The sequence below is a fragment of the Zootermopsis nevadensis genome, unplaced genomic scaffold (assembly GCF_977971745.1).
Source record: "Zootermopsis nevadensis isolate Lab colony 2312 unplaced genomic scaffold, Znev_1.0 Znev_ptg000024l, whole genome shotgun sequence".
NCBI classification, from domain to species: Eukaryota; Metazoa; Arthropoda; class Insecta; order Blattodea; family Termopsidae; genus Zootermopsis; species Zootermopsis nevadensis.
The window spans coordinates 10,181,435-10,206,562 of NW_028259156.1; the positions used below are offsets into that span (position 1 = coordinate 10,181,435).

At 38.4% G+C, this 25,128-nt stretch overlaps 2 protein-coding genes and 1 long non-coding RNA gene across 10 annotated transcripts in view; 1 reads left to right on the plus strand and 2 right to left on the minus strand.

Annotated features, from left to right (window-relative positions):
• LOC110831977 (uncharacterized) overlaps positions 1–1,773 on the minus strand; it is a 45,459-nt gene extending 43,686 nt beyond the window's left edge. For both annotated transcript variants that reach the window (XM_022068562.2, XM_022068561.2), the window contains exon 1: positions 1,494–1,773. The gene's annotated coding sequence lies outside the window, so the exon portion shown is untranslated. The remainder of the gene's footprint in view (positions 1–1,493) is intronic.
• The window catches only part of LOC147872805 (uncharacterized), a 159,533-nt gene that overhangs the window by 46,873 nt on the left and 87,532 nt on the right, over positions 1–25,128 (plus strand). For all 4 annotated transcript variants that reach the window (XR_015536961.1, XR_015536963.1, XR_015536964.1 and 1 more), the window contains one exon: positions 7,731–7,800. This is a non-coding gene — a long non-coding RNA (uncharacterized LOC147872805). The remainder of the gene's footprint in view (positions 1–7,730; positions 7,801–25,128) is intronic.
• LOC110831995 (uncharacterized) overlaps positions 18,110–25,128 on the minus strand; it is a 36,990-nt gene continuing 29,971 nt past the window's right edge. For 3 of the 4 annotated variants that reach the window (XM_087355449.1, XM_087355448.1, XM_087355447.1), the window contains 2 exons: positions 21,412–21,622; positions 18,110–19,720 (listed from right to left, as the gene is read on the minus strand). In XM_087355449.1, coding sequence (XP_087211575.1) covers positions 19,618–19,720; positions 21,412–21,622 — 314 coding nt within the window. In that variant the 3' untranslated portion in view covers positions 18,110–19,617. The remainder of the gene's footprint in view (positions 19,721–21,411; positions 21,623–25,128) is intronic. The other variant, XM_087355450.1, reaches the window with a different exon arrangement.

The following is a 25,128-nucleotide window of genomic DNA, read 5'->3' on the forward strand; positions in this document are numbered from 1 at the left end:
TCTTCTGGGTTGTTGCGCTGTGTAGTCTGGTAGATGTTTACCAACGTTTCAGAGGTCATACTGTCTCCGTCATCAGGGCGATGAATCTGTCAATTGGTATCTACCAGACTACACAGCGCAACAAACCAGAAGACAGAAATCTTCATACACACCGCTGTGAAAATCTCAAATCATACATGTCCTTATTAATTTATGGTTTTGTCGGCAATGTAATTGAAATGCAGCACAACATTACACACATATTGCACCGTGGTGAGTATTCCAAGAAGGACGAAGACCGACTAGAAACCTGAGAAATTTGTCCTGTTCCAGCATTTGCATTTCTGTGATCGCAGATTATATGTCATAAATAAATTATTGTTATACGTGCACAGTGGTATGTTGGAAAGAAAAGTAATTTTGTTTAGCATTTGTTTTTATTAGAAGCAGCATAGCACAAACCTTTTACAATCGGGTGAGGCCGAAATTCATTTGAATGGAGTTTGTGAATGCAAATAGCTATCGGATGACTGCACTCTACAGTCCTGTCTTAGTTCACAGATAAGTTTACTTTGACTCCACTATAATAGGCCTACTGTTTCCTTTAAATGAAAGTCATATCGGCTACTTAAATCTGGTTCTATAATAACAGATTTAATCTGAAACTGATTAAACTAGTGAATTGATTTAAATAAATATTGAGGGACTTTCCCATGCAGATAAGTAAGTAAACATAAGAAAATCTTGCCGGTTGTTACATCATCTTATATGTAATCAAAAAGCAGAATGAGAGGGAATAGTTGAAATATAAATTAATTTTAGACTTAAAATTACTCCGTGTACGGGATATACGACGTTTCGGGAGTTTGATATACGTCAAAACATTGTTTATATGCCTCATAATAAACAAGGTCCAACTTATTTTTTTGTATAGCCCTAATAAATAAATCATTGTAATTGCCTTTAGATAATTATTATGATGTTTTTGTTTTAAACAGCTCTTTGCGCCAATATGACGAATTTAAATTATTTTTACAACCTACGATGGTCGTGTTTATGTGTTGTGAATAGTCCTCTTCTGTGACAATCTTATCGTACAATTTATCTATGAAATTAAGATGTTGGCGTCCCTGGAGCCTGTCTTATTCAGGACGTAAAGGAAGTAAGTGTATAGCCTGATGAATGTAATCTGCAAGAAGTGTTCCATCATACAGGTCTAACTATTTCACAGATTTATTTTAGGTTCGGAAACATATCTCAACTAGTACGAGTTTTTGCGTCTCCCGCTGCATCCACGTTCCATTTTAACGACTTTTTGTAGTAATAATAATAATAACTGTTCTGTGAGAAACTTCGAAATTACAGCAACATCTTCTCGTATACTATTGCATGCATAAGCGTAGACAAACAATTCGCTCTCTATATACTTCATAACAGTTAATGTTAATTTACACCACACACTGAAAATTAACGCAGAAAATAATTTATCAGAAATATGAAGGAGATCAACTTACAGAGTGGCACTGTGAAGTAGTTCTAGTCCATTGCTCAGTGTATTTCACCTGCGAGTCTCCGCTTCGTGTGTTCCCTTTATTACGAGGTTGCGGTAATGGCACTGACTTCTCGTCGACGTCACAGACACGTTTAAAAGCGCCGGGTCTTCTAGTCATACAATAGACTGAATATTTATTTTAAAAAATGTGTTGAAGCTGGAGAGAAAGACCGGGTGAGTAGGAAAACTGGTTACGATGAGCGATTCACATAACTTCAGTCTGCAGTGGCGGGCGACCTGGGACGGACTAGAGATGGTTTCCGAGCAAGGGCAAGAACCACGCCGGGGTTGCGGAACGCAGGGATAGTGGGGAAGGGAGAAGAAGAAAGTTATATTCTGAGAGAGAAAGAGAGGAAAACAAAAATAAACATATGCAAAACAAAAAAGATGAAATAAATTATTTCTTTTCTTTTCTTTTTTTTTACAAACTAGTTCTTCAACAAAAAGAAGATTACAGGACTGGTAATCTTACTCCCACCCTAACAACAACAAAAATCCTTTCGTAAAAGGCGGGCGGGGCTTTGTGGTTCTTCGTCATGTGGATAACAGTTTTCATTGGTTTGTTCGAGATGAAGCTCCTCCTCTTTTTGCCAGGAATCGATTATATACATTTTTAATACCGGGCAGCATGATGCCATAACGGCAGGAGTGGCACAAGTAACGCAGGCTCCTTCTGTACAGTTCAACGTGACTCTTGAGCGAGGGGATTTTTTTTCAAAGAGTGAAAGTTTCGATTTTTACGTCGCACTGTCGTTTCAATAACTCAGGATCAACATTCAAGTACAGTACATCAAGGATGCGGCATTCTTACAAAGTTTGACTGTAAGAATATTGTTATAACATTTATTCATTAAAATTATACATTGTGATTTCTGTGCCATTTGGTCAAGGAGAGAAAATATGAGGTTATGAATCTCCGTCTTCTTATGTCTAGAAATACTTTGACATGTAATTATAACGACTTACTTCCCTGTTAATATGCAAGATACTTGATGCCAACAGTGAGCAGCCTGGCATCATAAAGCAAGGTCCTGTTGTCTGTTGACAAAGGCCTACAGCCACAGGAAGCAACGGTTCCTCAGCAAAGTTAATTCTTGGCCCAGTATCTCAGATGTCTTGTATCTGCTTCCGATCTCCGATAGAATGTGACGACCCCCAAATTTTTCTCATATGCGTAAATTAATGAAAAAGGGAACAGGTCATACAGGTGCTTTATTAGATGCCAGTAAGGCGTAAACAGAGGCAACACTGCACGTACCTTTGTTTGTCGTTACCATTGTGCAGGATAATGTCATAATATTATAGTAGATCTCATAAATAATTAGAAAATTTCGCGGAGTTGAAATATTTGGAAACAAAACTGTGAGAAATTAAAATAACATTCTAACAAATTTAATATTATATTAAATTTGAGGAATGATTTCATTGTCATTGTTATCTGCCAGCAGTATTTATTACGAATATGTAATAATATACAAGAAAAATTGCCTTTTAACAACCGTGCTTTCTATAGTAAGATCATCCAATATTCTGAAGTTCTCTTTCAGCAAAACAGTAGCAGTGCTTTCAACAAATAGCGGATGTGGAACTTCGTTACATTTCGTTTGCATCGAAACACATAAAGAATCGTCATTATGAATGGTCTAGTATTTATGCACCTAACCGCAAAGTCGTCGTTGCTTCCATCCTGCAGAGCCTTACAATTCTGTCTGATAACTGCAAACGGTGTATCGCTGTATTGTCTGGAGAAAACATTTCCACACAATATGACTTTAACTACATCCCGATTTGTCTCAAGATATAACCTCATGATTTATTATATTTATAACTTGATATATAATCAATAAGTAAGCAATTGTGCAATTGTACGTAGTTTAAAAGTGTTGCTTTCATTAGTAAGGTGTTCATTAGCATTATCTATATTTCCCCAACATGTCTAGATACCCACAAGTCTTGAATTTTCTGAGGAACATAACTTATCTATCAGCTGGAAAAGAGATTAGTAATTTTATGGGTGGCAAAATGAAGTTTAGATATATGACTGTTAACTACTTTTACTGGAAAATTGTAATAATATTATGGTGCTTAAAATATTGCCCAATTATATTTAAGATAATACGTTGCTAGTAAGTGCAGTTGTTTATACTGTATCAGATGACTCATAATTGAACTTAACTTCCTGTTGAGTTCCGAGAATGAATGGTTTCGTGCTTCTGAAGGACAGTTTGTCCTACGTACTGTCGAATTCGGCACAACTATCACCAAAGTTCACCAATAAACACGACCTTGAACGAGGTCAGTTTGCCTTCGATTCTGACAACTCATTTCCCTAAACTCCACATTAACCGTGCCCTTTCTTTGTCACGATCTTCAGTTTAATAATTTCCAACTCCTTGTTGCGTGTAATAATAAATATAATAATAGGCTCCTGGTAAGGACTGGCGACGGGCTCTTATGCGTACGGTAATAAACATTCGGATTCCACAATTGCGGGGAGTTTCTTGACCACCGAGCGACTTTTCGCCTCTCAAGGAGTTCTGCTCCATGAAGTTATTGTAGCTTCGCAATTTAGTGATCCTTAGGCCGGCCTGCATGTGACGTAACTTGCCCCAGCTAGGACGGAAAAATGTAATCCTGTTGTCGGCTGAACTGCAAATGCGGACGCGTGGGGTCGCAACCTTGTAACGGTCAGAGCACTTTCCAGTAGAATAACAACGGAAAGAAATGTTAGGTGATTCACTAACAAACAGAACAAATGGCAAACGCGCCAGGTAGGCATGTGACTGTCGGCCATTGCTGCTTTGAGGCGGGCAGCAATGAGCTCTGATTGGAGGTATCATCAATTCCTGAATATAATGTAGTTGTTGAAAAAGAAATTGCAACGAGACCACTGTTCTGTGTGATCTGTAGCTGTCTGCATGCAAAATTCCTCACTGTAGTCACTCAACCCGCCTTACTGGAAGCGACTTGCGTCGTTCTTGCACTCCAACGAGCTACCACTTCTCCGCTGTGCGTGAAGAAAGAGGCATATATCGACATAAAATTACAAGTGAGATGGCGTCGAGCTATTGTCATCTTGCCATACTTTGAATACATAATTTTATATTTGCGTTCGTTGTTTTGTTTAAACGTGAAAAATATAATTAGCCTGTATTTATGTAAAACATGTGAATATTCTGTTCCAAATTAGTAGTCATTGGCTGTTATTTCTTTGCTGATAAACATTCTCTGGGAATCTGTTTAGAAACAAGTATGGTATTAAGACTTGTGTAACAGTACTCTTGCGTTCTTAACAACGGCGGAAAAAATTACATTATTTATGTTACTTTCCTTTATATATATCGGCCAAAATATGACACTGTATCTTGTTATACACCAGGGAGACTTGGGAGTAGTTGGTAGGATATTATTAAAACGGATCTTAACGAAATTGGATGTAAAGGCGTGAAATGGATTAAACTAGCCAATAATATGGTACGTTTACAGACTCCTGTCAACACGGTAGTGAACCTTTCGGTTTCATGAAGGCGAGGATTTTCTTGATCATTTGGGCGACTATAAACTTTTCAGTAATTACTGTTCTGCATTAAGGTCATTGTTTAGGTAATTTATGACACTATATCACCTGTTAGGGTACATTACTTTTCTGTGATTTAGACCTGTTACTACACCTGACTACAAGGTGTACAATTCTTTTAGGGTTTATCTTTAGTATTAATGATTTTGTTATTCGCGTTTTGGTAACATTTCAGTCAGCTCCTATACTTGATATATTATGCAACCCCTTTGTCGCACTGAATTGACTCGGGTTCCAACATCATCCCCCATCCCACCTCCCGCCACTAGCTGCTGCCTGTCTGTGTCCTTCTAATGGCTTACTTTAAGTGGGCTTTCCGATATGTGCACTTGTTCCAGCTAAAAACACCCGAAACAATCTCTTTCCCGACTTACTAACGACACTTCCGTGGAACATTGGCATAACTGTCTTATATTGAATAACAAGAGCTTCATATGTGAGTTAAGAAGCATGGAGTTGCGTTCTAAATTATTTTTTATATACGAATGGACTTGATATTAATTTTTTATACACAAGGCATACATAGAAATATTATACTGTAGAAAATTGTGATTTAGTTTTAATTTTATTTCGTTGAATACTGTTGAGTCACATATATTAATTAGATGCATTTTATGTAGCTTAAAATGTTTAGACTCGTTCGCATCCAAAAGTTAAAATTGCCTCTTTTAGTAAAGACACGTCTTTCTTCCTGTCCATATTTCTTCATATAACATCTGTAGAGCCGCTGAGACATTTCGAGATATTGGGGTTTTAACCAGATTTGTTGACAGTATCGAATTGTGGTTAAAATCGTGTTGTGTACTTCACACGTAGACTTGCATCTCTACGTTTGTACGCCCGTAAATGATTTGTGGGGAATCCCCGAGTAGGAATGCACCATAACGTTACTCCCGAGCCAAACAGACATCGGACATCCAGAACTCGGAAAGGTAATTGGTTCCAGTTACTTGGGACGCCATTTGGAAAGGTCAAAGTTCACATTTTGGCTAGCGCGCCGGAATTATTACGCGATGCTTAAAATATTCTAACTTGTTACACACTGAGACATTTTTCAGAAAGCGGAAGTTCCATTTAAGCTTAATGTTAAACACTGATTTACTCATACTCGTCCATCCGGACCACGATAAGTTCTGACTTATTAAATATTAGTATAGGCCCCTAGTACCACATTTCAAGGACAGTCTTTGAAGATGTGAACTGGATTTGTCTGACACAGTTTACGGTCCAGTAAAGGGCTTTTGTGAATACATATTTACCTCCGGGTTTCTTGAAATTAAGGGACTTTATGATGAACTTGTTCTTCAGGGAAGATGTGTACAATTAATTTGGTCATTTTCTTGTTATAATTTGCTGAATCACACAGGAGTTCGTTTTGTATACTGTCCAGTATATTATAATTAATGCACCGGTGTGATTAATATTGAGGCTAAAATTTAAAATGTTTATGGTTTGTCTTCTTCCAAGAACAGATAAGATCCTGAAGAAAATCAGACCTGTCGTGATGTTCATAGACTGGGTTAGAAACCAACCTTGAGGGATTAGGGATTACTGCAGCTCGGATTTTAAAAACCGTTGATTTCAAATTTTGCTTTTTTGTCAATATTGTTTTCTACCTAAAAACCGCGTTCAAATACATGACTTGAGGTTTTTTTTTTAAATAAATCTGTCGCGGGCATAGAATCACCCAAGAAATTTAACTAACCATTTCTCTTACTTCAGTCTTATATGTGTAATCGATTTTTTCCTTCCAGTTTATTCCCACCGAGGGCTTTTGTTATTTACCTCATTCATTCTAATTTAATAGTGGAATGATGTCTTAAAATATATTTACACTCTGCCGCTGAAAACTCTTCTTTAAATAAAGGAAAACTGAGATAATATAATTAATTTATACAGTCAGGCATCTATAGTGTGTATAAAAATATCTACTGTAATTTGAATAAACGCATAAACTTGAAGAAACGCTGTTCTTGTTATTACAGCCCTATAGCTAAAACTTCACTTATTGGGTTTTGTGTGATAATAAGAACATTATTGTGTTTACTGTATACTTTAAATAATTCATAATAGATCAGTACCGTGATAATTTTTATAGCACATCTGATCAAAACATTATTGAAGGCTTAATCTAAGTTGAACAGAATATGTCATCTCACAGATGCTCAAAGCAGAACTCTGTGGCAGTGTTTCTGCCCTGTGGCTACAGAACACTTTGGTATACGATCTGTGTTTCAAGAGTTGCGCCGGAAAAGAACGAGCATTGGCGAATTTATTGTATATAACTACAGTTTTAAGGCCAATTTATAGTGGAAATAGTTGTTGTAGTTCCTTTATTTAAAGGAAGACGCAGTTTTTCCCAGTTCAGATGTACACTAACTTCCTTGCTAACAGAAGGGAAATTTTCTGTGAAAAGCCATGCAAAGATTTGCTTATTTTGGGGTAGGTAATGTTAAGAGGGTATCTAGAGAGGTTTGTGGGTCTATTATTATCTTTTAAGAAAGGAGTTGGCGGAGTTATTAATTTTGATAAACATTGCGCTGTATATTTATCTATTTCGTAAACAACAAGCAGATATTAATTTATGATTAATGCTTGTTGTTGTCTTTCGCACTTTTGCAGATCCTGTCAACAAGAACTTGCATTGGAAAGGAGGCGACTACCGGAGAATCTGACTATCATATGAAGAAAGGTAAGTTGTCTGATTCATTGTTAACTTTGTTGATTATATGTACCTGCATGTCCAGACAGCATTACTGGGCAGAGAATAAACATCGACAATTTAGAAAAAGTACTCTGCGTAGTAATTCTGGCACGTTTGCTTGGTTTCATCTTTGGTCTTCGAGAATGGAGCTAGTGACGTGAGAGTTTTCTGTGGCCATTGACTTTTGCATGAGCGGGGCATCGAGCGCTTGTCTGGCTGGATCGTGACGTCATAATGGGTTTCCCACGTGATCGCGCGGCTGGATGGAGATTCCCAACGCTGGGATTCCCCAGTCAGGGATTCGTCGGACAGTAAATTCCGCGCACTGAAATGCCTGTGCTCTTCATTTTGAATTGCCGATGTTATTCGATTTTACGTTGCCCGAAGCTTCTTCAAAAAAGTTGGAGGCCCTCGAAATGTGGTTGTACCGACGTATTCTCAGAATTTTCTGGACTGATCGTGTAACCAACAAAAAAGTTCTCGAGAAATTCCGCAAAGACGTCGAGGTTGTTAACACCATAAAAAAGAGAAAGTTGGAATATTTTGGTCATATCACGAGAAACAATGATAGATACGGGCTGCTTCAGCTGATAATCCAGGGAAAAGTATTCGGAAAGAGACGACCTGGCAGGCTAAGAATCTCCTGGCTTCAGAACCTAAAAACTTGGTTCCCGATGTCTACTGGAGGGCTGTTTCAAGTAGCAGCCAGTAAAGTTCAAATTGCTATGCTGATGGCTAACATCCGAAGCGGATAGGCGCATTAAGAATAAGAAGACCCGATTTTAACCAAAATAGGAATTTGAAGATTACTGTCTTCTGGGTTGTTGCGCCGTGTAGTCTGGTCGATGTTAACCAACGTTTCAGAGGTCATACTGCCTCCGTCATCAGGGCGATGATGACGGACGCAGTATGACCTGTGAAACCCTAGTTAACATCGACCATACTACACGGCGTGTGTTCGAGCGATCAAAGACCGTACGCATCGTAGATCGCGCGGTCAGTAATTCATTTGTTACCAGAAGAATTAGCGGCGATAGACGATGTGAGATTTCAGATCTCACTGGCGACGAGTACACAGACGGTTGTCTTCTGGTTTGTTGTACCGTGGTCTGCAGAAATGTCACCTTGACAAACTAGTCGGTAATGGACCTACCATTATACACATCTTCATGTATCAGGAATCAGTCTCTTTGGTGTGTCCCTGTTCGGATTTACTCACAGTTCTTCTTGAATCTTTCAGACACACATCAGGATATTTTGAACTTTGTATCGAACCGTCATAAATCCTCTGGCTACACAGCAGAAGACAAGACAGAGAGCTCCGAAAGATTTAGATTTAAGCCCGTGGAACTGGTGTTCTGGCGGTGTAAGAAGGTGCTCGCCTTAGACTGGCCACTATAATCGCCAGAAATTCGTAACAACGGCTTGCAAAAATTAAGTTAAAATTTTCAGTCATGTATTCAGGTTTCGTCATGTTGTTTGCCTAGTCCCCACATTCGGCGCTAAGAGGAACCAGAATGGAGCTAAGTCGCTCTTGTTCTAGTGCCTGTCCAGCAGAGTAGAAAGCCGACAGGGGTGTGGGAGTGCCAGACCAGACGTCTGCTGTCTGCTGTCCTCATGTGGGGGCAGGTGCTTGGAGGATGAGGTGACAAATTGGGCTCAGGACAGAGATGGGTGTTTGAATAATGTAACTCGTAAATTTGGTATGAAGATGAAGAAAGGGGAGGGGGTTCAAAAGCGACTGGCCATTAGTGTGTCGGCAAGGGTAGTTCAATCAAGAATGTCTGTTCGTGAAGACGTTGTCCATCCAGAAATATTCAGACAAATTTTTGTTATTATAATTTAGGGTTCGTTTAAAAAATAACGAAACAGTAATAATAATAATAGCAATAACAACAACAACAACAAACCTTTTTTATCATTAACACAACTTGTAATATCCCTTCATAAATAACATTATATGTTCACTAACCTCCAGCTGTTATTCAGAAATTTTGTACTTCCTGTTCCAATGTACTTCATCATCAAGTGTTTCTTTTTTAATTTGAGGTTCTCACGTCGGTGAAGATGTCGATCGGTGTCCTGTAGGTTGTGAAGCCGTGTGGTTCTTTAGGTGGATAACTTATTTTTGGAGGATAGCATCGTCTACATCTTTACCCTGAATACACGTTCCCTCTGAAACGTTAGTAGCCATCTGCAGTACCACACGACCGTACATCGCGGTCTAGTTGTTAGCACTTCTGTTTCATATCTCGACGTCTCCGGTTCAAACATCGACTCCGATACCGGGTACTAGGGCTTCCATAATTAAGCCACGACCGCTTCCTTCCACATCGTTTCCAATTTATCATTCATTAGTAATCATATAAAACGATGGGACTTAGTCTGAGCTAATTGCAGCTTCGTTAAATAAACCACAGACAAACACAAGCTCACAGGTATCACACCCAGAAGAATACGATGAATATTTTTTATTAATCTTTCGCTTACTTTAGTTATTGTTTTTACAGCTCCCTTTGTTTCGGCTACGTCTTCTTTATATTCAGAGAAGAGTGTATTTTAATACACAATCCGTATATTTTTTTCCTCCGTAATTACCATTTGTATTCATTGCAGGTAGGAAATTAACCGTGTTAAGATAACGCGAATACGTCTTATCCATTATGCTCCATAAGTAGACTCCGCGTTTAATTACTAGCAAAAATTATATTCAGGAGCATTCAGAGTTGAACTTTTCTACCACAAGTAAATGCCTTCAACGTTCTGTGCAAATTGTTCTTCTCTCAAGCTGTGTATAGGCCTAGGTAGCACGAAGGCAAGGCGTTTTAAATTCTGATGGCAGTAAACGATGTTTAGCAAGAGCCTTAATTTTTCCCTAAAAGAAATAGGAGACATACTCGCTACAACTCTAAAGTTAAGTTAAAAATTTTGGAAATAGACTTCTTGCAACCTCACTCCAGCTTCGTATTTCACTGAGTAGTACATTGGACATCACTTTCGACCACACGCAAGAAAGATTTATTTTATACTGATGTGCAGTCCACTTTAAAACTTCTTTGAAAAGAATTCCATGTCAGGACTTTTGAAAGTTTTTTTTTTATCCAGACTTGTGAAAGAAGTCCATGGCTGTCGCCAGGCTTAATCAGAGTGTTGTGGTTAAAGGTGTACCCTTTATTTTCTGTGCTAGGTAAAAGGTGTAAGCCACGAAGAAAGCATTCACTCTAGGTCTGTTATGATTGTAACGCTAAAATGTTCTGCGCGACACTCACCCTTTGATGGCGTCTGCACCAAGAGTTTGTTCGTTACACGCAATAGACATAACAAACAAAAAAACAGTTAAATGGAGAAAATTACGTTATGACAAGCTTTATAATCTGTACCTTTCAAACATCCTTAGAGTGATAAAATAAATAAATAAATAAGAATGAGATTGGTTGGGAATATAGTACGTGTGGGAGAGATGAGAAATGCATACATTTTAGTTGGAAGATATGAAGGAGAAAACACAACTTTGGGGATTAGGCGTAGGTGGGTGTGTAATATTAAGATGGTTGCAAACTGGATTCACGTGGCTCAAGACAGGAGCCTGTGGAAAATTCTTGTGAACACTGTCATGAACGTTTTGGGTCTCTGAAGACATTATATTTCTTGACCAATCGAGTGACTTTTATATCAAGAAAGGCTGCTCAATTGAGTCAGAAGCCAAAACTCGATAATTAACACTTCCCTCATGTAATTGTATTGCCAATGTTAAGAGCTGTGACTGGGACGGATATTTTGGGTTTGAATCTGCACACCACGTCTAGAATTTCAGCCACTAACTTACGTAAACAACGAGCTCTTCTGGCAGAATTAAATTATAAATGGAAATTTGGCAGTGAAGAGACCAGCATTTATTTTGCGGTAATGTTACTTTGTGACGGATACAAATATTTCCAACACTTTATTAAACGTTATTAGTGTCGCTACCACCTAAAAAGTTCGTGTGACCGCCATATTAATATTGCCTATTATGTGAAATTAAAATGTACGAATTTGGGTTAACCTCCAAATTTAATCAAAATCCGTCTAGTGGTCCTCGAGTTTAAACGTGCTGCCAGGCTGCGCTTATTGTTTCTTGGTGATACCGTCTTTTATTAGGTCTGTGTCTGTTAAACACGTCTGACTTCTTTGCATCAATTATAAACGGCCTTGCTGATTTTGGCATGAGTATGAGTTTAGTATAATCTTATATTGTAACTAGCCTGTAGGCTAAATTCCTGTCTTCAGTTAGTTAGATGCACACCAAGCCCGAGAAGAGATGGAACACGTTTGCAAGTACAAGTGCTCTCAAACTTCGTAAAATTTACACCTTAAATTTAACTTCTGAGCTTGTATCCTGCCATAATCGTTATTTTAGACTCTACGACCGCCGTACCAAGCGATCAGAAAAATTATTTTAATAAAATTGTCTCTGAATGTTGAGTCATTATTGTTTAGAATAAAAGTAGCCCATATTTTATCTCCTATGTCTCCAGATACGGTACGATTATGTTTGTACAGACACTGAAGTTACGGTGACTGGGGAATTGTCCTTCTCCTCAACATGAAATTGTTTGCGATACAGCCTTCTTGAGTTTGAAAGATGCTCTGAGATCTATTTTATCAGCTCTACCTCGATTGATGTATAAAGTATTTGATAAGTGTTTTCGTATTAACATAAAAGGGACAGGTGGGAAATTTTACAGGAGAAAATACAATTGTCGTGCGATGAATGAGTTCAAATTGCGGTGGCTACATTGTGTTCGATCGCGAATACAATAGAATCAAGGATTTTATCACCTCTCACGCAGTTCTTTGATGTTTCGCTTCGTAATTATAAAACCCCTTCGATAGAATGGCCCAGCGCTAGGGCTCCTAATTTCATGGAGTACGTACCTGTTCAGAAGCTAGTAGTCGCTCAGACGGTCAAGAAATTTCGACTAAAATTTTGTTTTTATGTTAGAATGACAGATAAAGTTTCACATACAACAAAATTAGTTCTCATATTGCAGTAAATGACAGGTTCTGATATAGGCTTACGATATCAGATTCAAGCGACAGAAACTCACTGAAGAAAGATTTCCGGTAGTTTCATAAATCCCCACGTAGATTCGTTGGTTCCTAGACAACAAAATATTGACTCAGATTAGAAACATTCCCCATTCTTCATTTCCATATGCGTGTAACATGGGTTAAATATATATATAAGTCTTACTACAGCCACTGTATCATGGACTGCAGAGAAAATGCTTTTAAACAAACATGCAAGGCAGGTACGTTCTTTGATAACATACATTCACAATTAAGGTACAGTTATGTTAAAAGGGTAGCAAAATATCAAAGAAACCAAATCAGCATTAAGAATGGATTATAATTTGTACGAGAGAATAAATGCTCTTTTCTTAATGAAGAACGGAGTTTTAAAACTATCATGGTTCTACTTTCCAATTATTACGTAGGAATGTGTACAAACATTTCTTCCTTCTTCTTTTTTTCCTTGTCAAAAGTCTTATTTTGATCAGTTAATTCTTAGATTGTTTAACAATTTTCCATCAACTACATATATTTTTTAGTGTTGGATGTGATTGGGAAATGGCGGTTATGGCTTACTAGAAGTTGGGTCTTACTTCGTTTGTAGGGTATGTGCAATACCACGAAAAACTTTAGTAAGAATAGTTGATAGCTGACATATTTTAACCTCAGGGACATTTGGCCGGTTGTTGTGTTAACTTGATCGTCGCATTGCTTGATTACAAGGCAGAAAGCAACGGCGTTCAGATCGGAGACACCAGTTCCGTAACTAAGTGGCGGTTTCTGTACACATGCATACCTATCAGTTCACTTACGCATTATTTATGTGGATTACTACATTTGATTAAAGTTTGAGCGATGGTGTAAACTTGTGGACGTTATCCTACATCCAAATATTAATTGAAACGACGTTTCGGATGCTGGATTCTGTCGCTGTCCTTGCCTGGAGAGACGGACTAGATGTATCGACTGGGCATACAGATTACGTTTTATTTGAGGATTTTAATTTCCTTATGACTATGAATTGTGTCCCACAGTTGTCATTGTATCTTATAATTTTATTCTTCTCGTAATGCAATTTTCCTATCTCATTTTACTACGATTGCAGGCCAGGATCTCGGTATTCTCATCTTCTGCGGATTGAACGTGTAGAAATTTTACATACTTTAAGGCTGATAGACGTGGTTTTATTTTCTATATATATAAGCTTCAGAATTCTCTCAGCTCTAATTGGATTGGAGGCAGTAAACCTATCACTACAAACCCAATGGCATTGGCGTATATTAATGAAATACTAGTTAGTGTGATGGGTGAAGAGATGGGCTGCATACGGTGTTAGCTACGCTGTTGTACTGTTACCGACTGCTCCGTTAAAGTACTGGGTCGTAATGTTTTGATTTTTAATACCAAATTGTTTTACACCACACGTTGTGGTGTATTTAATATACATTACGTTTTGGTGGTCAACCATGCGATCTTCAGGGCGATATGTTGTCATTGTACTGACTTCCCATTGAAAGTGCTTGAGTACAGGGTACTGAGGCGAATATCTGCAGCCTACTAAAAGGACAGTAAAAGAATTGAGAACATTTTATAATCAGCTTCGTGATTTGTACGTTTCGCCAAATAGGCTTAATTATTAAAAGGTTGAGCAAATAAATTAATTATTTGGGAGCACGATGAAGGAGAAATGAGTTCAGAACCTTAGTCGAAAGCCTGAATGGAGATTTATACATAGGTGGGAAAATAATATTAAAATTGATCTAGAAGGAAGAGGGTTTGGGAGTGTGAACAGAATTTACCGGTTCAGCATAGGGATTAGTAACAATAATTTTTAAACACAGGCTCAGGTTCGTCAGTCCGTACCGCGAAGGGAACACAATATTTCACATTACAAAGATTATCTGGTTAATGATGTTTAATAAAATGATAGCTGTTTATTGTGAGAATCATACAGAACCCATGAATACAGTATAAAGAGTTTACTGAAGCAGGTGGGACATGTAGTTACTATTGATCTTTTAAGGATTAAGGTTATAAATAAGAGAACGCAAGTTTTACAGTGTAGAAAGTACACGGCGCGAACACGAGGGTTAACAATCTTAATGGATCAGCGTTGGAATTCGTGCATGTCTTGCTCCAGAACAATTGAAGTCCTCCCAGCCTTCACCATAAAGACCACATCTACAGATCAATAACTCATAGCAGTTAACACTGTTCTCCAGCGCTTGTCTGGCTGGTTGGCTTCTCCCTACGGACCGGTGTGCATCTAGGAATATATTTTAATGTCTTATTACTTAGTATTGGCGCTGTGGAGGTAATGGCTTATGTTGAAGTTCAGAATTTGTGACTGAAAAAGCAAGCAACCCTGATCTGTATCGGAGTGGTTCGTCAAAGTAATGGTTTCGTTTATTTGGCAATCATAAACCTAAACTTACAACACAGCGTTTTTATAATTTTGAAGTTGTTTTAATCGTTAACGTTTAACTTTTCCGGCAAGCTTTTAAAAATCAGTTGGCAATGACTGGATCTTATTGCTACACAAATTAACAACGGAACTATCAGGAATTTTGGTGTCTTTTGTGCCAAATCTCTTTATACAACTATAATTTGTAAAAGAGTAATAAAATAATTTTAATTTTGATTCTTATATTTCCGTACATCGATCAGTATCCAACGCCAAACTATAATTTCCTGTAAATGTACAGATCCTATATGCAAATATTTTAAACTTCACGACGCTATTATAAAGTAAAATGTTTGTCAGAATGTTTAAGACTGACACAGAGCCAAATTTAGAAATGTTGTGTACATCAAATATACATGGTCATGAAAAGGATTAAATAAATCGGAAAATAAGTGATTCCTTTGTGGCTGAACAAGAAAGTCGGAACAATGGCCTTCTGAGCCACCGACACAGGCGTAAGGTACTTATCCTTGTCAGCAGATGGCAGAAGTACGCGTTGCACCTGTAGCTGTTTGCTACTTCGTTTGGTTTTATTAAGGCGTAACCATCATATTCCTAATTTTATTATATAAAGAACAGAAAAGAATTTTCTTACGCTGCAGAACAGTAAGTGATACTTTCGAAAATAAAGAAAGAGTTGATGTAAACTTGGGAGAAATACACTATTTTCTCGTGGCCTTATGAAACCCATGCAGCAAAGGTCAGGCCAGCGAAAAGACAATTTGAGTCAGAAGGAATAAAAGATACTAAATTAAACTTTCTGCATTCCGAGACCAGTGAAGTGTCGGGTCTATGATGAAGATGGTTTCTAAGTTGAGACTCGTTATCCTATACCTTTCTTACTATTATTATTCCCGTGACAGTGCTGGAGGAATTGCTTTAGCACTTAACTGCGTTTCCCCGGTAGAAGTTACTTTATTCCATCGCCGTGGATGACGAAAACGAGCGCACAGAGAACCCATCACTTTACTCACCTTTATATAACCATATGTTCTATCTAACAACAGCGGTTGTGAAGTGGGAGGGGGGCAGTTATTGTTATCCAGCAAAAACACATACTCGTACGTCTATACTGAAAATGACCACATAAAGTTCATATGGGAAATGCCAGTCTAACAGTAAAGATTTTGAAATGACATGTCTTCAAGGAAGGAGACCCAAGGTTTAAGTGGAAGAACTTAAAGACGTTTAAGATAAACTAAAGTCACAGAGTAGAATCGTTCATGAGAAGCTCATAGTCGCACAGTTAGTCAGCATGTTCTCTGATTTTTGTGGATCATAGTTCCATTACCGTTTTCACAAAAGCAAGTCACCAAACAATAATCTGAGAGAGAAGAATCCAGTTTAAACTCTCACATCCTGTTCGCTCAAAAATTCGCTTTAGTGATCATTTCGCTGTCTTCCATGTGAACTATTTCCTTCGGGCTTTCTGACTGAAATGTCGTAGCCTACTCGTTTCTTAACCGCAGATGTGTGCTATATCTTTTTATCGTCCGTGATTTCATAGACGAATTAATTATGATAATGAGGCAATTTTTACCATTCTCCTGCTGTTTAACGTGGCCCCAGATATTCTCTTAAACATAGAACTCGAGCTTCGCGTATTCTCTGGTACGATCTAGAAATTTAAAATGGTATAAATGCGTTTACAAGAATTGTGGGCGTAAATTGAGTTAAGCACTCGACAGTTGCTAAAAATTGTAGGCCTCGATAGTTTGAGTTTCCCGGAATTATGCCTGCGTATTGTTTTTCGTAATATCGAATTAAAAAGCGGGTAATAGAAGCAGTGACACGCTGTAATAATTATTTTTGGAGTTGTAGAAATTGTGATATTAATTTAAAAGATTCTAGGATTATATTTTATTGAATAATATATATTTATTTCTCCATGGTCTAAATCATGATATGCTGAACGAGATTTCAGGTTTTCACGGCGTCAAATACGAAAATTACTGTTTTCTGGGACGTTGCGCCGTGTAGTCTGACTAATATTGACCAAACGTTTCAGATGTATTTACTGCCTTCGTCATCAGAGAGATGTCGTAATGTCCCGATGATGGAGGCAGTTAGCAACTCTCAGACGTCCATCAATTTCTATCAGACTACACGACGTAACGTCTCAGAAGACGATCATCATGGTTTTAGCTAATATGATGTTAGAAGAAGCATTTATAGATAATTTTCCGGTACGTTCTGTAGTTCTACACGACTGAAGTTCGCTCAAAAATGACATCAGGTCCCTGACCCTCGCTGCTCTTGAACACAGTCCTGTTTCTTCTGCTGTGGTAACTCGCTCCGTCAGGCGAAATCCAACAAAACTGGATGCTGACAATGGTCAAAGCCAGTTGTCATACGCTGTGGCACGTAGGAAGATGTGATGAGTCAGACGACGGAATGGAAGAGAAGGCGGGTTTTATCTGAAGGATAGCCGGTGTCGAACAATAGCACAGGATATCAAGACTCCACCCCATCTCACGTCGACTCCACCCCTGGCTCCACCCAAGTGCGAACAGGGATATTATTCTATATTCGTTCATCACATAGATTCTCATCTTCATCGGCAGTTCTGATGGTGAAATTGAACAGCTGCCCACTAAACGCCGTACAAACCAAAGATAAAGGCATTTTCGTTAAAGAATCTTTTTATTTTTCTATCTAATAGACCCTCTGACCTCTTCATATTTAAAATTTTACGTACGTATGGTCATGTCGAATAGTTTCCATCCTGAATTCGATTAAGCCTTAATATTATGTTTCTTATAATAATTGTACGAAATGTTATTGCTATTACTTGTAATTTATTTCCTGTTTTTACATGGATTTGGCAACGATGACTAGATTACTCGTTAACAGAATTAATTTAACCAGTAGGGATACAATTTTTATGTTCAGTGAATTCCGGTTAATTGGGACACATCGGGACTAGAACACTTTGGCCCAATTAAGCGGCTGTATGCGACGTTATAAAAGGTTTGTTCTTTAAGATCTGTCCCAAATAAACAACTGCCCCGATTAACCGATGGCCCAATTAACCGGAATCTACTGTATACGATTAATACTCTACGCTAGTCTGTATCTACTGCATGATAAAGATACTTCATTATAGAAATAAAAATTGTTTAAATGTACATTTAAAGGACATGAATAAAATTAACTATTGCGTGTAGTTTTGTCATGACAAACCGTACTAACATTATTGTACTCACATATAATATTTTTTGAAATGTCGATAAAATATATGCATAATCATAAATTAAACTCTTGTAGCTTAATTTTAGAAAAATACAGAACTACACTTGACGATGAAGAGTGAACGCATGCTGACGTCATCGGCAGAGAAAGAGGCTTAGACCAAGGGCTTGTATGCCAGATTAGTTGTTGGTAGTAAATTGTATTCAGAAGCGAATTCTCTGTAGTAGTTAGCTGAGACAAACTCCAAAAACGTAGATTTCCCAACAGCTGGAATGTACTTCTTGACGCCCTCAGAACTTGGCTATCACACCGTATAATGCCTTCTTGTCATACTCCACCTGTCATCCACATTTCGTATCGAATCTCTGAAATGTCCTGTTTCTCTCTGAGAGAGATATATAATATACTAACACATCCACTGCCAAAGACGACAAATGTCTCTCAAGAGAGCGAGATTTCCAATTGTAAACAGGGATTTACATCATCGTAACGGATCCAGAAGTATATTTCGTTTCTTCCCTGAGAGACGTCGCACAATTTCTACAAAATCCTGACAAAGCTTAGAGCAAACTTTGAGGAATATTTATGGGTTTTAATACGCATTTGGCTTAAGCGTAATTATTTTCGAATCGCAGTCACTTGTGTTAATGTAGGCACGCCTCATAGGCCTACCGGTTTAAACTGGCAATTAGTGGCTGATCAGCGAATGTCTTAACTTTGGATAAGTAACCGGTTGAGTTGTATCAGTACATTTCGATTTCATTTAAGTCATGTTCCTTATTACTGAATCCATTGCTGAAAGTCAACACGTGTAGAGACCTATCCTGTCCACAAATCAGCGAGACTTTCCCAAATCATCTTCTGAGATCAGATAAATTATAAAAGCCAATATTCGAGCTTTTGATTACACTTTCTGTCTGTTATTCTTCTTAGTACCGAGTTTGTAACGCAGAAAACTATATTCGTCTCTGCAGGAGGGGCGAGATAAATACGTTGTCCATTTCTAGACAACTTTCACTGGATAACGTTGGTCGGCAAATGCATGTAAGCTTTATGATCGTGGCCAGACAGAGGATTGTTTTCGGGTAACTGGATCAGTCGTTTCGCTGTTCACTGTTCACGATCGCTGTGGAAGTGATGACACTTGTCAAGACGTCAACTGACTGCCTCGTGGGGATTGGCTCTAGCGGTGGTACACTGGAACACACAGACCACATAAGTAGTAAGCTTAGCTGTTAGACGGCGTTGTGAGTAAAAGGATCAGGTATGAAGTGACACTGGAGATTCATTGTAAAAAATCAGAAGTTTCCTCTATTTGTGCCCTTTGGCCTGAAATCCAGCGTAAATTGTTCACTTTCGGATAGGGTGAAATCTCCGATTTTCACATTAACATTAAAAGTGGTACTCTGAATTTCATACATTTTTCCACAGACCCCTAGCAAACCCCGCAGAACTTGAGGCACGATTTGCGTATCACTGCTCTGCCTCATTCAACGCTTTATCAGAACACACGTAAAACTGCCATCATAGGGTTCCAGCCAATTCAGTGCTTTACCGTACATCGTGAGCTGAAGTATTTGCAACTGTCTTACTATTAAATACGCAGATCCTAAAATTCTTAACGGAGAGAGAACACTGAATAACACGTCAAATAGATTATAAGAATTTTTCAGATGTCGCATGTCTTATTGATCATGACTTTTCTTTATTGTAGATAAATTGTCTGTTGTTCACATAGTTGGCGTTATAGGTCTACAAAGCTTTGACCCAGTTTAAATCAGTTATATTCTCTTTGCAAATTCACAATTTTCGTATGCTAACCATCTGTGGGCAGATAAGTCTACCCAGTGTATATCGGCTGGGTATCGATTATCCTGATTGATATGTCTTATGGTTCCCCCATGGTTCCCCCAACTCTCTCCAGGCAAATGTCGAGATATTTCCTGACAAGAGACCACAGCCGCTTCCTTTCAAATCCTTATTTAACCTCATTCATGACTTTCTGGTTATTTCATTCGACGCCAGATAAAAAGCTTCGATGAAATCCTCAGGATATCTTAACCAGTAAAAATCTTAATGAATCGTCCCAATGTTATAAGAATCATATGTTATTTCTACAAATGTTGCTTGATATAATATGTCAGCGAAACAGCCAGTCGAAAAAGCTATAATTTAAAATAGGCCTATCTGTTGTTACATTTTTCGTGTTATAACTCATATTTGTATTTTTAATATTTGCCTTGATTGATTGACACTGTTGCAGTTAATATGAGATTTCATGATTGAGTTTTCATGTCACAACAACGTTTTTTCGGTATGATATCGTAAATGAGGTAAACTACGGTCCAGATATTTTGTCGAGGCCGGCGAGTTTTAGCCGCGCAATAAACCTGCTCATGTTCCACTTTTAGTAACTTACCTATCAGAGGGCAATTAGGTCAGTCTGCTGATAGCTGCGTGCGAGAGAAGTTGAGGGCGGTCATGTTATTGCTGCAGTGCTATTGACCATAAAGACATAGGTTCTTAGTCTACCGCCGATTCTTTGTGTATTACGAGGCCAAACTGCGCGTAACCAAACACGAGGGGAAGTGATTTGGCAGAAAGGCCCAACAGCGTAAATTTATAATACACAAAATGTTATCATGGCAATTAATGCTGAATTTTTCCTACCAGCTATGCTGTAACTATATTTCCAGCTCCTACCTCCATCGGAGATTTCTTATTTTCGCTTGTCTTTTAGGCAGGGTACAGTGGCACGGTCAGGTAGGACAGCCAGTGTCTTCTGTATTAACAATTCACTGCGGGCGTGATGTAGTCGCTTAGTGTACAGAAACAAGCAGCAGAAGAGAGGCAGAAGTGCACACAGCTTCACTGTCCACTGTACTCACTTAGAGATGTGCCTGTTGAGCAGGCTCGTGGAGGGGAGTAGTGGGGACTGGGAGGGCGCGGGTCCCAGACTGCCGTAGTGGTCTCCTGGAGGTCCCAGATCGTCGCCTAGGAGAGACCCGTGCGTCTGCTGCTGGAGTAACATCTGGTGGGGCTTCACATCGGGACTCCCAGTTCCACTGCCATACATGTGCGTCAGCTCCAGTTTGTCCACTGTCAACACAAACGGGATATGGAGCTGCTGCCTTCCCAAAACACCATCATCTCATCGTCAGCTCCACCGTGACTTCATTTCATGTCTCAGACTTCTTTTGCCATGGTTTTGCAGACATTGGATGGTTAATTATTATAGAAGAGCCGGTGAGGACTGGGAAGGAAGAAATTATGTTGTACTTTGATATATACGCCTGGTTTCTTAAGATCCGCTTTACACTGCCGAGATATTTTGTTTATGCCAGAAAGCCTGCTTCGAGAATAAGACGAAAAATGTACTTAAAGTTAATATCTCGAAAGGTTGTTAAGGTAATTGTCAAGTAACACGCATCATCTTGAGTTTACTCGCACACTCTTCGAAATGACTTACATGCTGTTTGAGTTTAAACCCAACGTCTTCATTTCCCGAGCGGTTCTTGTTTTTAGTGGAATGTATTTGATTTCAAGACTACATATTGTTTTGGCTTTGATAAGTATTGTGTAAGAATAAAAATTGTAATTGATCTGCCCGTTATGGTACTTATCAATGCCCATAAAGTGTGCAATGACATTCTTTATTGTTTCTGTCTTCATGAAATCGTCAACACAAAGCAATATTAAGATGTATTGTTTTCAAACATTGTCCATTAAAGATGCTGTTTTAACTGTAGAAATCATTAAACAGCGTAGAGTCGTTGATGGTGAGTACCTAACGATGTGCACTGCCACGATCGTGATCTATTTCACGCTACTGTCTACGAATTTGCCTGGAAAGACCGAGGAACTCCAAGAGGAAACTCAATTGAGATTGTGGATAACTCAGCTGAAATTTGAAACCCGTATTTCCAGAGTACAAATCCACAAGTTACCGCTACTCTAACGTGCTCGCAAGAATAATGAACCGGTCTGTTCGTCACCGTAATCATAAAGGCCCACCGTCGAACCGTAAAAGTAGCAGATTTATTATCTGAAGTCAGTATAGGCCTATATAATTTCATGAGATGTATTGGGAAAGTTTGAACAGTGATAAGCACTGCTGATTGACGTGAAAACCTAACGGTTTCCACACGGAGGGGATGAGCTGGCTCAGACAAACACTCCGACTGATAACGGATTCTGCAGGGCTATCCATACATTTTGCAACAGGATACGATTTCTTTTCCAAGCATGGAAAAGCAGAGCGAAACTGAAATCTATAAATAAGTAAATTACTAGTTATACAATTTATTGATATGTTTCTAAGCTTTGGTTTGTGTTCAATTTCAGCGAGGAATCTTATGGTTTTGACCACGTAACATAATCATAATTTATTCGCCAGCTTTCATTTCGAAATTTATGGTAGTGTCTACGTTTCTAATTCATAAGAGCGTTTCATAGCCTGTACTACGATAAGCTATTTTTATTTATTTTTCGGTCCCTTTTTAGGCAAAAAAACTTGTTCCCTTCTTACGATTCTTTTTCAGAACGGAAGAAGTCAGTATTGCTAACTGAGATATGGAACATAGGTGACTTTCGTTATACGCACTTTCACTATCCACAGTTTTATTTTAGTGTCATGAGGAGCATCCATCTCCTATCCGCGCCTAAATTTTAAAGCCTATCCTTACGTCTAAACGTCTCTAGGTTCTCAGGGAATGTGATGCAAATAGCAAACACAGTAAACAATTCTGGTGCCAGTTTCATATCAAAATGGCAATTGTTATACGTTTCCCGGTTTAAGCGTCTTCGATATATACGGAAATTCACAGTAACTGAACCCCGTGTATAATGACAGTTACCTGTAGATTAAATCTTTGATGATTAAAATATTGGGAGTCAGTGAAGTGCTTGTATTTTGCAGCTCCTGAAATATACAGATTTCTTACACCCAGTAAACTAAGCTAACTTGTTAAAAATAATTTCCTCTTGTATAATATACAAAACTTATCATAATGTAAATATCTGTTTTGGTAGCAGAGGCTAATTTTAGTCGGCTACAGTTTGAGTGTGGAATTTATTCGAAAGTTTACAGCGTTATAGTACCATGGTCGATCGATCATGTTACGGCAATAGTGATTAACTGGCAATTATGAAAAATAAATGACGATTTTTTTGTAATTTACAATCAGTAAGTTTTGCATAATAGACGGTTATTATTCATAATAACCGGATTATTTACTTCTTCTGTAACAAAAAAAATAGGCTAATAGAACTGCATGAATTTCGAAACGTTTGCCAATTAAATATATGGTTTCTTCTTTAGCGGAATCTTAAGAAACGTACCAGTTTAAAATCTAATAGGTCTGACTTCCCTGTACTGTTATCATTAAAATTATGATATAGACGGTCACTAGCCTCTTATAGCCACTGGCATTAAGAATTCTGCACTTCCAGGCCGACCACCGTTTGAAACCGGCCCTGTTTCAATTTCTCAGCCACTTTTTGAACCGATGCTACTGTTTATTCGTGCATGTTAGGTGCGTAGTATTCATTTATGTTATGTTGAATTTAGCAGTTGCAGTGTCGTACCACAATCATCGTTGCGCGTATTGCCATCAGCTTCTATAGGGCCGTGGTATTCTCGTGGTGCAACAACTTTTCCAGCATAACGGCAAGCGGGTTAGCCTAAGAGGCAGGCTGTAACGTTTACGTCAGATTCAGCGGAATAGGCAGACTGCGTAGTGTTTGAAGATGGCTGTCTTCTGGATTTTGGCGCCGTGTAGACTCGTCGGTATTTGCCATCGTGTTTCGGAGAAACATACGATCTCCATCTTCAGATCTTTAAATATTATGTTCAGTTTCTGTTGCGATCAGCATGCATTCCTCCACGTGAATCGGATCAGTAAGACACATCCTAGTTCTGATTACGTTATTGAAGTTATTAATCAAACTTCATTACCCGTAGCGAGAGGAACTTCTATGTACTGACGATATCAACAAAGCGTATTTTCGTATATCAGATAACAATTTTTAATGTTACAGGATGACATAGTTACAAAACAAATATACGTAGGCCACAAAAAAAATACGTCTGCGAGCCACGTATTGAGAACCCATGGTTTAGTGCTTCAAAATTTGCTAATATGCAATCGTCTGGTGTTAATTTGGTACCAGTGTCCACTGCCGTCAACAGACAGCAGTATTTCTCGCTACGGGTGGAGATGACTTGATTTAAATGATACGAAATTGCGTCCAATAGCACGAGAGTTAGTCTGGGAATCTGCTATGTGTCTACGAAGTTAGGAAATGTTTGTTACCGCCCAGATCGGAGTCCATCATATTCTACAGGCATGATAGTTCTTATTGCGTAAGTACTGTGTATTATGCCCACAGATGGAGGAAAAGATAACGCTTTTGAATTGAAGTATCTCATGCCTTTTATTAAACTAACAAACAAGAAGTTCTTGGAATTTGGATCGATCAGGTACACAATAAATGAGAGATAAGAAATGTAGCTATGTGTTAAGCTTTGTTGGTTCCTATTGAAGGTTACAGTAAGAAGCAGTCTTAGAGCATTTACTGTAGATCCACCTGTCTGTTCGGTATTT